Genomic DNA, 13,188 nt, shown 5'->3' on the forward strand with positions numbered 1-13,188 from the left:
CTCAGCAAAGGCCTGTGCTGGGCACCGCGGCCAGACCATCCCGTCCCTCCCTCGCTCTGCTCCCGGGGCGGCAGCGCCGGGGCCTCCCGGCGGCTCTGGGGGCGGGCGGAGGCTCGAGTCTGACCCCGCTTCGGGCGGAGCCGCCGGGTGCGACCCTGGCGGGCCCACACCCCCCTCATCCCGCACACACCCAGCACACCGCCCACCCCGCACCCCCTTCACCCCGCACCCACCCAGCACACCCCTTACCCCGCACAACCCTCACCCCACGCTCCGCACACACCCTCCACTGCGCACACTCCTCCCTCGCGGCCTCGGGCCGGCGGTGCCGCAGCGCCCCCGTCGCCGCGCTCGGGCAGAGCGGCTGGTCCTGGGGGAACTCCCGCCGCGTCCCGTCAGCCCCCGGGGTGGCTCGTGGGAGGCTCGGCCGCGCCGAGCCGCGCTTACGGCAAAGCCACCCCCATCCCACGAGGAGCAAAGCCCTCCTTTGCGTGCCGCAGATCGCCTGACTCGCACTGTATGGAGGAGATCCGCTCCGTGCCCCCTTCTCCCGCCCCTGCATGGAGCGGGTGCTCTCCGCTTCCCTCCCTTCCTCAAACACACCACGGCTCACAGCGCGTACACACCCGCATAAGACACACAGACATACAGAGACACACGAACAGGCGCACACAGACACACACGCACGCGCGCGCGGTGTCGGGCGCTGATCCCCAGTCACCCCCTCCGCTCCTGCCAGATCCGCTCTCCCAGTCCCCGCATGGTTATGCCAGGGACTGCTGCGGAGGCAGCAGGACAGAGCAGCTCAAGTCCCTGGTTACAGCCTGACAGAGATCTTCTCAGTGTTTTCCCTAATTCACCGTTAGCTTCCCTCAACCAAGAGAGTCAAAACTGAGGAAAAAAACCAGGAATGGGCTCCCATTGCCCTAGTGTACCACTGGCAATCCTGCTGCATCCAGTCACAAACTCTCACTGTCCATCTTGTAGTGAATCAATACTCCTTACAGTCACCTGAGCATTACCCGGGTTTATTTTTATTTCTCACAACTTCTACTTAGGGTTGGCTAAATGTATTAGTTGCACACACACCTGGTTACTTGAAGAAGGTAGTGAGTTACTTGACGAAAGTAATGGGTATCTGCTGGATACACAGAAGTCCATATCAGGAGGGAGCCTGCCACAGCTGGTCATGGACCTCATTTCTCTGATTTCTAAACATAAAAAAAGGAAGATAATGTAGAGGATATTGGAGCAACTGAATTATTTGTGGACTTGTTTCAGGTTTGTGGCTATTGCAAATGTACTACCATTTTCCTGATGAAGAGCTATTATCTCCCAATTCTGCTGAAAGACCTGGATTCTTAGAGTTGATCATATTTGGTCTGACTCTTGGGAGTCACCAAAAGGACTTTCAAAACACACTGGTTTTGAATAAGTGCCAGTTTTTGGCCTTGAGGTCACCCCAGTGAAAGAGTGGGAGGAATACAGCTATGGCTGTATTCAAGGTGTTTGGGCAGAGGCCTTTGTGACACTGGCTGCATAGGAATGGTCCCTTTCTGCATCTCTACAACTCACCTGGCCTTCAATGTCACGACTTTTGGCTCGTAACTTGTTAACCTGACATTCGGCAATATCAGCTCGTTCTTCGGCCTCTTCCAGCTCGTGCTGGGCCTTGCGGCATCGTGAGAGATTAACGTTTGCCTGTTCTTCCTGGAAGTCAGACAGCACTGTCAGTGACAGAGACACAAATGACATTGCCCTGTTACCATTAAACCCGTGGCTGTGCCACAGAAATGTCACTTGGTTTAGCCTCACAGGTACATACCTGCATGGCCAGTACCCTGTGCATTTCTATCTAGTACCCCTTGGAGGGCAGAGCAATTAGTCCTGCTCAGTTCCAGCTGGGAAAATTGGCTTGTGTGGCTCCAAAGGTTCAAGAGTTCCAAGATAATTATAGCTACGCCCACTCTGTTCTGAGCTGTCTTTATAAAATAAAGGATATTCAAAGGCAGTGGCCATAGTTGCCCTGTCAAACTGAGTATTCAATTATTTTAATGAGCTAGGGAGCCCAGACCTTTTGGAAATGTGTACCCAAGCCCACTGAAAAAAGTCCTGCACTCACAGCTTCCTCAGCCTGTTTCTTGTATGCTTTCACTTTTAACTGCAGCTTGTCCACCAGGTCCTGGAGCCGGAGAATATTTTTCTTATCCTCTTCAGACTGTAGGAAGTGAAAATCATGTCAGCTTTGGAACGTGGACCGAGGTCATCCACATAAGAGGGCAGAGGATTTGCAATACCTGGTAAGTGAGCTCCTTCAGCCTTCGTTCGTACTTGCGAGCTCCTTTCAGAGACTCTATTCCTCGTTTCTGCTCAGCATGAAGCTCATTTTCTAACTCATTAATCTGAAACACAGAATCGTGGTGAAGATAGCAAGCTGCCAAGAATGGCTGCTGATCCTGCTGCAGGATCCTGGGAACCAGAGATTTGCAGATAAAGGCTGCAGAGAAAGTGGCAGACAGAGCAGGGCAGATTCCCGTAGCTGCTTTTTGGGTCTAGACTAGCTGAAAAATGCTCACCATGCTGTGTTAGTTGTGACATAATGTATGAATCCATAGTTATTTATAAAAGGATATAGAAAGGTAAATTGTGCATGCTTAGAGCATTTATAATCAGAATTAGGCTTAAATCTGTCAGAGAAGAGGAAATTGAAACAGAGAAGGGAGGATCTATCAATATTCACCAGGTAAATGGTGAAAATCTGTTTCATTTGTTATCTTTGACTCCAGCTCATCCTCATGAATAGTCCTTAACAACCTCCCAATGCTCCATCCCTCTTCTGTGTATGAGAAAAATCTGAATTCCAGTGTTTTTATTTCTGTGTGGATGTTTCCTTTCAAAGCCAAGAGCACCAAATTCTCAATCAGTTGTACTGTATTTTGAAACAGAAACAGCTGAAGAGCACAATAAGTGGGTCAGGCAAGTAGTCCACCAAGCCTAATGCTCTGCTTCTGAGAGTGGCAGCAGCATATACTATTTAGGGACAGCATGGGAACTTGTCTGCTGTCTACTCCCTTCACACTTGTCCAGTTTCCGTAGCCGTTACATTAGAAGTGTAAAGTGTGGCATATCTATGCCTGTTCCCTTAAGTAAGTCTATAAACCTGCTGATTTCTACCCCCTTTTTGAGCCTTTTACCATCTGCCTCTATAGCCTCCCATGGCAGCACATTCCAGAATTTCGCTGCCTACTCTGTAAAGTACTTCCTTTTATTTATTTTAAACTAATCTCCAGGTGAAGATGTCCTGGTCTCTTCAAAGAGCAGAGTCCTAGTCTTGTTTGTCAATACTCATAAGGCTTCACCCCCAGATCCTTCTTGAGCTGCAGAGAACAAAACTACACATGGTATATTTAATATAGTGGCAAGGATGCTCTCTGTCTTGTTCTCAGTGCCTTTCCTAATGAAGCCCAAATTATTTTCTCTTTTAGGTCTTTGCTTCTACTGCACATTGAACAGTTTCTGAGACCTGTCTTGGATGAGACTGTGATCTCCTTCCTGTCTGGGCTGTATTTTTCAGTTCCAAGTTCATCCCCAAGTAAGTATGCTTTAAATGATTTTTCCCTAGACAAAAGTTACTGTCTGTGTCCACCTTATGTTTATCTGCCCCCGTTTTTGCCCACTCAGTGTTTATGAGGTCATTCTCAAGTTCCTTGCCCACAGTGCAATGTTTTTCTACTCGGCGTAGCTTTCATCAAACCTGCTGGGAATACCTGGGGCTGTCCCTGTTGCCACCCTCACAAGAGGTTCCAGCAATCAAAAGCCCAGTCAGAAACTTCACCTCAGGCTACCCAAGTCTTCACCATACCCTTGCTTCTAGTTTCTGGAGTTGCTTCTTTCCACCCTTCAGAGCCAACTGCTCGGCCTCTTCCAGACGGTGCTGCAGGTCCTTCACTGTCTGTTCCAGGTTCCTCTTCATCCTCTCCAGGTGGGCACTGGTGTCCTGCTCCTTCTTCAGCTCTTCTGCCATCATGGCCGCCTGGTTGTAGGGCACAGTTGTGTTACAAATACGCCTCCTCATCCTGGCAGTTCTGTGTCCCTGGGAGCAAGACCCAGCTTCTCACTGGTGTGTGGCCCTGCAAGTTCTCAGTCAGGGCCCACAGCTGTGCTAAGGATCTGTCATACAAAGAGGATCATTGTTCCTCAAAGTCTAAAACTGCTTCACCTTGGAGAACAGGCAGGGTTGACATAAAGAAAAAATTAATTAAGGCATGCAAATGGCTTGGTACCAAAGTTTTATTTTTTAAGTCACTGAAAATTAGGGATATTGTGAAATATCACCAGCTAGCACTCTGTGTCTCTGGGCTCCCAAGTGATTATGAGCGTCTGGCTATTTGGTGCCTAAATTTGCCAGAGGCAGACTACTAAGCAGTTTTTGCCAATGAAATGACCCTGAGTACCTCAAACTGCACTGAAAAGCTTGTGCCTGCTGAGATCCTCAGGACCCAGGATGGGTAGCTGTTCCCAGTGTGGCAGAGCAGAGAGGTCAGGGGGACATGCAGCACTGCAGGACTAGACACTGGTGCACCAGGACTTGATGCAATAGTGTCACTATTTTCTGTTTCATTTCCATATACCTGTCCTAGATGGTCCTAAACGTTGGTAGTTCTGATGCTGTGAAACTGTAGTCTTATTTAAATGAAACATTTATATTCTCTCTTTTTATTTCTTATGTGTCTAGCATTTGTATAGAAGTGTGTATGATTTTTGTCTTAATTTCTGCCTTTTTGTATTGTGTCTAAACAGGCCTTGGTCCAAATAACTCTTTTCCTGTTGCAATTTTGCCACCATCTGTTCTATCCTGTCTATTACATTTATTCTGGAAGCAAAAGTGAATGGGTTTGGGAAAGGGGAGAGGAGATGCCTCTTCAATACAGACTGCTAGCAGGACATGAGGACCATTACTGAAGGAGTGTTCTGTGGCAAGCAGTGGGGCAGGGCTGTGTGAGGTCCATGTGGGAGGAATTGTGTGTCACAGATACTTTCTGTTGAAGAATTGGTTCTCCTCCACATGATTCATACTTTTCTAAAGTGTAAAAGTGACTATGGTAGTATAAAATGGAAGGGAGGCAAGCAAGAGGACTCACATCTGTGATCGCTTTCTTTGCTTTCTCCTCTGCATTTCTGGCTTCCTGAATGCTGTCTTCGACTTCATTCTGTAAATGAGTAATGTCCACTTCCAGTCTTTTCTTGGTGTTGAGGAGGCTTGTGTTCTGTTGGGACAGTCAGAAGACATGTCATTCCCATCCCATTTGTGCCACTCCCATATGCCTATGGTAATCTCCTTTACTAGGAGATGCCAAATACCTGTGAGTGGAGCAGCTGCACTCGCTCACTGGCATCTGTCAGCTCCTGCTCAGAAACCTTCCGGGCTCGCTCGGTCTGCTCCATAGCAGCTCTCATCTCCTCCATTTCTGTTGTCATCAGATTGTTCCTACGCTCCACCATGGCAAGCTGCTCTTTCAGGTCATCATTCTCTCTCAAAGCATCATCTAAATGGAGCTGGGAATCCTTAGGAGGGGAAAGCACCATGAGACTCAGAGGCAAGTAGAGTGAATGGCAAAGACCTGTGGGACAGAAGCCTTGTGGTCCCTACCTTGAGTTGCCCTTGCACGGCTTTAAGGTGCTTCTGTGTCTCTGCTACCTGACAGTTGGCATGCCTCAGCTGTATTTCCATGTCATTCAGATCTCCCTCCATCTTCTTTTTCAGCCTCAAAGCATCATTTCTGCTTCTGATCTCAGCATCCAGCGTGGTCTGCATAGACTCTAATACCCTCTGGTGATTCCTCTTCAGCTGTTGAATTTCCTCATCTTTCTCTGCAGTCCTTCTATCAACATCTGACTTCACCTGGTTCAGCTCCAGCTGAACACGTAAGATTTTTCCCTCTTCGTGCTCTAAAGAGCCCTGTCAGGGTTGAAATATTATCATTTGTCTCTGCAGTGCCCATTGGTGGGAAATGCCTTTGCAGAAATGTGACTCTTTGCAGCCAGCAGGGCAGGTGTATTTGCCTTACTGTGGACCTTTAGAAAAGGCCAAGTACTGAAAAAACTGCTATCACATACTCAAGAGTCACTGTACCTCATCTGGATATCAAATGGTAATTTAGGAATAATACTCCTTAGGGAAATGCCTCCAATACCACAAAGTCTGGGCACTGAGGGCTATTTTGACACTGCAGAGATAACAAATCATATGAAAACATAAAATAGGACAGCCAAGCCTCCTGCTCAGAAGCAGCTTGCCTTCTCTTGCACCTCCATGATGAATTCTGCTTAGGGACTCTACCCTTAGTCCCATTCCAGTGACTGTGTGGGCATGTTCCCCTTCCACACAGCCTTTTCCCTCTGGTACTGGTGTCATCTAGCTTCAGCTAAAAGGAGTTAAAATCCTGAAGCTGGCTCTTTACAACCAGTGGACAGAAATAAGATATCCAGAGAATGAAACAGTTGATGTAGCCCTCGCATCCCTTTTAAGAAGAAACTCTCCAGAGATGCCTGCTTCTCCTTTTTGCTTCTAGAATCAGCCTATGGTGACTAATTCAGGATTAGATTGATGACATTTAGATGCATAAATTAGAGCAGATGGATTTCATGACCAATACCTCTTTCTCCTACTGCCTGCCCATCTAGAGAGATCTAGAGATGTGCCAGTTGTTTTATACTCCTTTTTCTACCTAAGGGAATTTACAGAGAAAATAAAGTGAGGCTCTTCTTAGTGGTGGACAGCAAAATGACAAAAGGCAACAGTCAACAGTTGATACAAGGGAAATCCTGACTGCATATGAGGATAAAAGTGTTTTCCCATGAGAATGGTGTCGCATTGGAGAAGGCTGTCCAGCAATAGTATGACATATTCATCCATAAAAATTATAAAGATCAATCACACAAGGCTTTGAGCAACCTAATGTAAGTTCAAAGTTGGCCGTGTTTTGACCAGGAAGTTGGACTAAAGACCTCCAGAGATCCTGTCCAACTTAAGTTAATTCTGTTTTTGAGGTATGCCGTAGGTATACCGTGGACAGCTCATGAAGTGCTCTCAAAGACATTTTGTGGAGAATCAGATGTGGTCGTGCAGAAGTATAAAATGTTTTCCAAGAGACAGGCAGGGCAGATAGGGAACAGAAGGCAGAACCCAGACAAGAGGAAACTGAAGGAGCTACAATGTGGCCTGGAATGGCAAAAAAAAGTAAGATTTGAAGCTATGGAGAACTGAGGGATAGCCAAAGACAGTAAGGAAGACAGAAATCATGGAATTGTGGGACCTGGCATACAGCCTGTGCCAGCAAAGCATGACAGTGTACCAGTGTATTCCAAGATTCAGCTGATCCCCAGCAACCTCTTCATGTTCATCCGAACGCATGTCCTGTGAACTGACTCCTCTTTAAACATGTTACTGACTCCCACTCATTCGAAGTGGAGGAACTCAAGAAATATTGTCCTAATTTTCTTCAGCATTCAGCTTGCTTTGAGCAGGGAGTGACATTGAGAAAACTTGAGTATTGATTAGACCTTCTTGGAAAACATCCTTGATTAATTTGACTAGAAAACAAAAATTATCAGTGTTTTGAAGTACAAATTACTTTTCTTCAGCTTTCTGTGGGAACAAATTCAAACAGATGATGCAAAATGAACTCAATTTTAGACTGGGACTGAGGTTTTTTTGTGCATGGTAGTACAGCAAGGAATGCCACATTAATATGGAAGAGAAGTGGATCCTGAGCTATTTGATCTGTCTCTGCTTTCTTGCTGCACCTTTGGGACAGTTTAAGGATATCAGGAATATAAAATATATATTTAAATTTTCCCCATTCTTGATTTCTTTGAAAGCAAGCACCTTATTGGGGACACTTACCTCTGCTTCTTCTAATGCTGCTTGAAGGTCACACTTTTCTTGCTCAATTTGCTTCTTTGCTTTCTCCAGCCCATGATTTGCTTTTCCAGACTCAGCAATCTGTTCAGTCAGATCAGAAATTTCCTCTGCAACCAGAAAACACATACTCATCTCATCTTAGATAATGTTATCAGTGGCACCTGCAATTGCTCTTTGGCAACGGGAGTGACGGAAGAGAACTGATGTAATGGGATGAAGCAGTGAGGAGAAATCACAGAATCATGAAATCACAGAATATTCTGAGTTGGAAGCGACCCACAAGTATCGAGTCCAACTCTTCAGTGAATGGGTAGGGTATTGAACCTGTGACCTTAGAATTATTAGCTCCAAGTTTTAACCAACCAAGCTAATTGCACACTTCTCTCATGTGCAATCTTTATTTCTGATAACCTGCTCAGTGTGCAATTTGAACACAGTTCAGTGTGCAATTTGAAAATGAGAGGGACCAACTGGAATGAGCTCAGAAAATAATGTCAACTTCCTCTGGGTAGTGAAATTACATCTCCAGAGACAGTCCCCAGTGACCATTCAGCTCACAAAAAGGATCTGAGTTGTATTTCCTTTGTATAGATAGTTTGCTTATTAAATGCCAATCCCTTGTGCCACAGCTGCATAAACCTCCAATAATCAGGAGACAGATAACAGTCCTCCAGATTTTTTCTAGTGGCAGTGACTGACTGAAGTAATCTGAAAAAACTTAGAATCATCATAATTTCTGTCTATTCAGTTAATTTGGTCCCTGTCCATGCGTGGGATCATGACGGTGTGAAGGAGGAGGAAGTAGGATGCTGTAATGAGCTGTAGGCATGTGTTTGCAGGTGACTTTATGATCAGCTGAACAAAAAAGAAATTTGCTACCTTTATGGAAAATTATAAGGAACAAAACCTTGGGAAGAGGCAGAGTTCTGGTAGTCCAGAGATGTGGAAGCATCTTAGGGCTCATGGTGAATTCCTGATGACAGATATCTGAACTTACGCTGGAGGTTCTTGTTCTCTCGCCTGACAGTCTCAGCCTGGTCAAGCATTTCTTCATAGGCATTCTTCATCCGGAAGATCTCAGTGCTGAGAGAGCGAGACTCCTTCTGGGCAGCTTCCAGCTCAGCCTGACTCTCCTGGTACTTCTGCTTCCATTCAGCCACGACCTGGAGTAACAGAAGCATAAGAATGACCTGTTCTGCAACACTCCTGTCTCTGCACCTTTACAAGAACCCAAGAGGCATGACCTATCTTACAGTCTTTGGCTTTAGACTGTTCTCTGCCTGTGACAATCAACTCGCTGTGATATATTCTCCGGCTGTTTTGGTGGAATCTACTATGTGCCTCTTCATCCAGCACTAGTGCATGCCCCAGACTCTCAGGCAGGAGTTTGATGGGACACCAGACTGGACGCTGTGGTTGGTCTGAATAAGGATGTGTAAGCCTTTGTATTACTGCAGGAGCTAGTGGTCCTGGACTCAGGAGAAGACTCCAACAAGAAAGGTTGGAGTCTACTGGTTCTCTCCTGAGTTTGATGCCACGGCTCTGTAAGGCATCCTTTTTAGTACAGTCACTTAATTCACTCACACAAGGCTAGACCAAGGCACAGGGCTATGCAACATCTGTAACTTGGTCCAACAGTGTAGATTCTTTTAAATATTAGTAAAGGCAATGCAGGCTGGAACATTACATGACTCTGAAGCTCTGCCTCACCCAAATACAAGGCTGGCAGACTAGCACCAGGCAAAAGTCAGGGCTTGATAGCTTACATGTGAGTACTTGCTCAGTCTGCTTGACCAAAGACTACATATGGATCCTGCCAGTCTCCCTTGCAAAGATTTCATGCTTTCAAAAACTATCAGAAGGCTACTTCATCATTTGTTGCGGTCATCTGGGTTTACTTACACAGTGACTTTATCTTTGCCATATGTCATATTATGTGGTCCTTACCATAACTTTGCTTTGGGTAAGATGCAATTTATCTTACTGTTAGTGTAGAACTTTGATAATTTCAGAATTTGTCCTGGCCTATCAAATATCTAATGATGTTCAGATCTGGCATGGTCTTTTGAATGAACCTTGTCAAAATTCTTCTGCTTTTTATCAAATGCTGCACAGACTGCATTTGACCTCTCCAGGTCAATCATCAGGTCATCCACTTCCCCCTGCAGCCTCTGCTTTGTCTTCTCCAGTGAAGCACACTTTGCATTGACAGCCTCAATCTGTTCCTCTGAGTCCTGCAGGCGCTGGGCCAGCATCTTCCTGCAGAACGAGAAAATCACCACTGAGAAAAGGAAAATTCTAACCTCAGAAAACGGACATGAAAGGCATTGGGAATGGGAGAGCAACACAGAATGCTCTGGTGCTAAGAGCCTGGTGCTAAGTGACACAGCACTCTGGAGTGGTGCATAGGAAGGGAGAATACGTACCCAAGTACATACTGTACCAATGTGGAGAGGGACCAGAAATACACTTTCGATATTGGCAGTGTAAAGAATGTGATTTTTCAACTACTATGGTTAGTTCAATAGTTAATGCATTGGAATTCTCTTATGTAGACACTCTTGAGCCTCGACCTCTACTCCTCCCTTAAATGTCTACTCACTCCGCTTTTCACTCCTAATACATTACAAAGCACACTGCTCTACATATTCCCGCTACAGGTGTATCTTGGTTTCCTTCAGTTATACTCATTTATATTTAAATATCCTTCTACTTGTTCCAGGCCATCCCATTCCCCACGTACTTGGCCTCCTCGAGCTCCTCCGTGCGCTGAATCGCGTCCGTCTCGTATTTGGTTCTCCACTGGGCCACTTCGCTGTTGGCCTTGGACAGGGCGCGCTGCAGCTCCCCCTTGGCTTCCTGCTCCTCCTCATATTGTTCCCGGAGCAAGTCACAGTCGTGGCGAGCGGACTGCAGGGCGTGGGCCAGGGCGTTCTTGGCCTTGGTAGTTAAAATGATACAAATTGTCAAAACGCTAACAGTATGTGACTGGATTTTTTTTACTGCAGTTTGATCAAAGCTTCGCTTCATATCTCCCTGCTACAGTTGCTAAAGCAACAGAAGGAACAACATGAATAGCATTAGGGACTCTGTGTTTCAAACTTGATGCTATTAATCAAGGTCAGATGCTTGTCCATCTTTTTCTGGGACACCACCTCTCAAACACATCTGCACCAAATGCTTCAGGAAAAGATAGAATAAATCCAGTGACAGACAAGGTGCAAGCACTCCTACTCTATTTCCTTTTTTTGGCTGCTGCTGTTTGCTTTGCCTCAAGGATTTCCAGTAGCAGTAAGGCAGACACACAGAGCTGATTTTATTCATTTCTCTCATGTTTTTGAATTTCAGAAGTCTTGATGAGAAGGACTTAAACTTTCTTCCTTATTTAATTTCTGATGTCTCTTCTCTATATTATACCACAAGGCACAGTTCAAAATTTTCGCTGTTCTGATGTCACCACCTTTCTCTGAGGAGAAATCTAATTTGTTTTTTTAGTGCATTTATTTATTTTACAAGTTGTTGGTCCAAATGAAAGCAAGTCACCTTATTTTCTTCCTCTAGTTGCCTCTTCAGCTCTTCAGTCTGCTGAGTGAAAGCATGTTTGCCTCGAGTCAACTGAGAAATCAAGGACTCCTTCTCCTCCAGTTGCCGAGTAAGTTCACCTAACGAGAAAAAGTTGATTTTTTTAGACAGAGATATGAGACATAAAACAAATGAATGAGAGCAGCTAGCCATGTGGAAAGTGATTACAAGATATAATGTGGTAAATTGAAGGGTTAGAAGCAATATCATTCCCACCGATAGGAGAATCTGTCAAAGAGAAATGCTGTGCTGGCATCAGAGGAAAGAAGATAAACTGATCACAAACTCACACATTCATTTTGATTGACAGTTCTTCTTTTGGTTTGGTTTTATGTTTCTTTGGGTGGCATTTGTATGACTGCCACCAGGAGGAAATTCTACGTTGTGAGTTTTGTTCAGATCACTGAGTAATGAACATGTTACAAAATACACAGGCATTCAGGCAGCATATTTAAGTACTTGATACGGGAGTATTACATCTCATCAAGGGACATACCATTCTCAGTCTGTAGGCGTGTTTTCTGTGTGTTCAGATCATTAATTAGTCGCACATGTTCATCATCTTTTGTTCTGACTTCACTGAACTGGTCTTCAAGAGCTCGGCACATCTTTTCCAGATTGCTCTGTGAAGAGACAGAAAGCATCTCCTTCAGCTCATCCAGTTGTTCAGAACAACAATGGTAACGATGAGAAACATTTCTTCCTGTGCAGCAACCTTGGCTTTGGAGACAGACTCCATGTTACTGGCCAAGTCATCAATCTCCATCTTGAGCTCACTCTTCTCCTTCTCCAGCTTCTGCTTGACGCGCTGCAGGTTGTCGATCTGCTCCCCCAGCTCAGCTGTGCTGTCCGCGTGCTTCTTGCGCAGGGCGGCAGCCGTGGCTTCGTGCTGCAGCGTGGCCTCTTCGAGGTCCCGGCGCATCTTCTGGAATTCTGCCTCCCGCTTCTTGTTCATCTCCACCTGAGCTGCCGTCGCCCCTCCTGCTTCTTCCAGGCGCTCGCTGATCTCCTCCAGCTCCCTGGACAGGTCAGCCCGATGCTTCTCTGCTTTAGCGCGAGAGGTTCGCTCGGCCTCGATTTCCTCCTCCAGTTCCTCAATACGGGCCTGAGAAAGTTAATTGGTTAAAAGAGGACTTCTGAATAAACAGATTTGAAATTATTATTAAGGAATAAAGAGCAAACATTCACATCCATTTATAGAAGTGTAGAAAGAAAAGCACCATTAGAAACTTCACTGAATTGGGTCCTAGGACATGCAATATTCAGCTTTGGAACAACAGTGAATGTAAAATCTGATACTTTATTTTATGTTACAGCTCAGAATGGATTTATGGTTTTGTGAAGAAATTAGAATTGCACTTTTCTGAAGAAACAGAGGCGGTGTCACTGGAAAATGTAAAACAATGCGAGTTTCTTGAAAATTTTCCAAAGGGCAGGCCAGAACAAAACAATGTCCCTTCTCCATCAGCAAACAGGATGGAAGAAACTTTGAGATGAGCAGTCATGGCATAATAGCACTGAAGAGAGCTGTCTTCTGGCTCTGCATTTAGAAGGTGATCTTTGTCCTGATCATGACACATTATGTCACATTCTGTTGTTTCCTTAGAAAAGCCATTCTCAGTGGCATTTTTAAAGCCTATAACAGTCTTCACCTAAAACATTTCCTACATATTTATGTATGA

General features: G+C 45.4%; 1 protein-coding gene across 1 annotated transcript in view; it reads right to left on the minus strand.

Moving 5' to 3' along the window:
• Positions 1-1,181: 1,181 nt before the first annotated feature.
• LOC113959413 (myosin-1B-like) overlaps positions 1,182-13,188 on the minus strand; it is a 33,144-nt gene continuing 21,137 nt past the window's right edge. The window contains exons 25-39 of the mRNA XM_027668432.1: positions 12,222-12,611; positions 12,003-12,129; positions 11,468-11,586; positions 10,668-10,864; positions 10,000-10,183; positions 8,922-9,087; positions 7,907-8,031; positions 5,651-5,959; positions 5,362-5,565; positions 5,142-5,267; positions 3,863-4,033; positions 2,298-2,402; positions 2,123-2,218; positions 1,576-1,710; positions 1,182-1,211 (exon numbers count right to left, since the gene is read on the minus strand). Coding sequence (XP_027524233.1) covers positions 1,197-1,211; positions 1,576-1,710; positions 2,123-2,218; positions 2,298-2,402; positions 3,863-4,033; positions 5,142-5,267; positions 5,362-5,565; positions 5,651-5,959; positions 7,907-8,031; positions 8,922-9,087; positions 10,000-10,183; positions 10,668-10,864; positions 11,468-11,586; positions 12,003-12,129; positions 12,222-12,611 — 2,469 coding nt within the window. The 3' untranslated portion in view covers positions 1,182-1,196. The remainder of the gene's footprint in view (positions 1,212-1,575; positions 1,711-2,122; positions 2,219-2,297; positions 2,403-3,862; positions 4,034-5,141; positions 5,268-5,361; positions 5,566-5,650; positions 5,960-7,906; positions 8,032-8,921; positions 9,088-9,999; positions 10,184-10,667; positions 10,865-11,467; positions 11,587-12,002; positions 12,130-12,221; positions 12,612-13,188) is intronic.

The sequence above is a fragment of the Corapipo altera genome, unplaced genomic scaffold, assembly GCF_003945725.1.
Source record: "Corapipo altera isolate COAL_440 unplaced genomic scaffold, ASM394572v1 109, whole genome shotgun sequence".
NCBI classification, from domain to species: Eukaryota; Metazoa; Chordata; class Aves; order Passeriformes; family Pipridae; genus Corapipo; species Corapipo altera.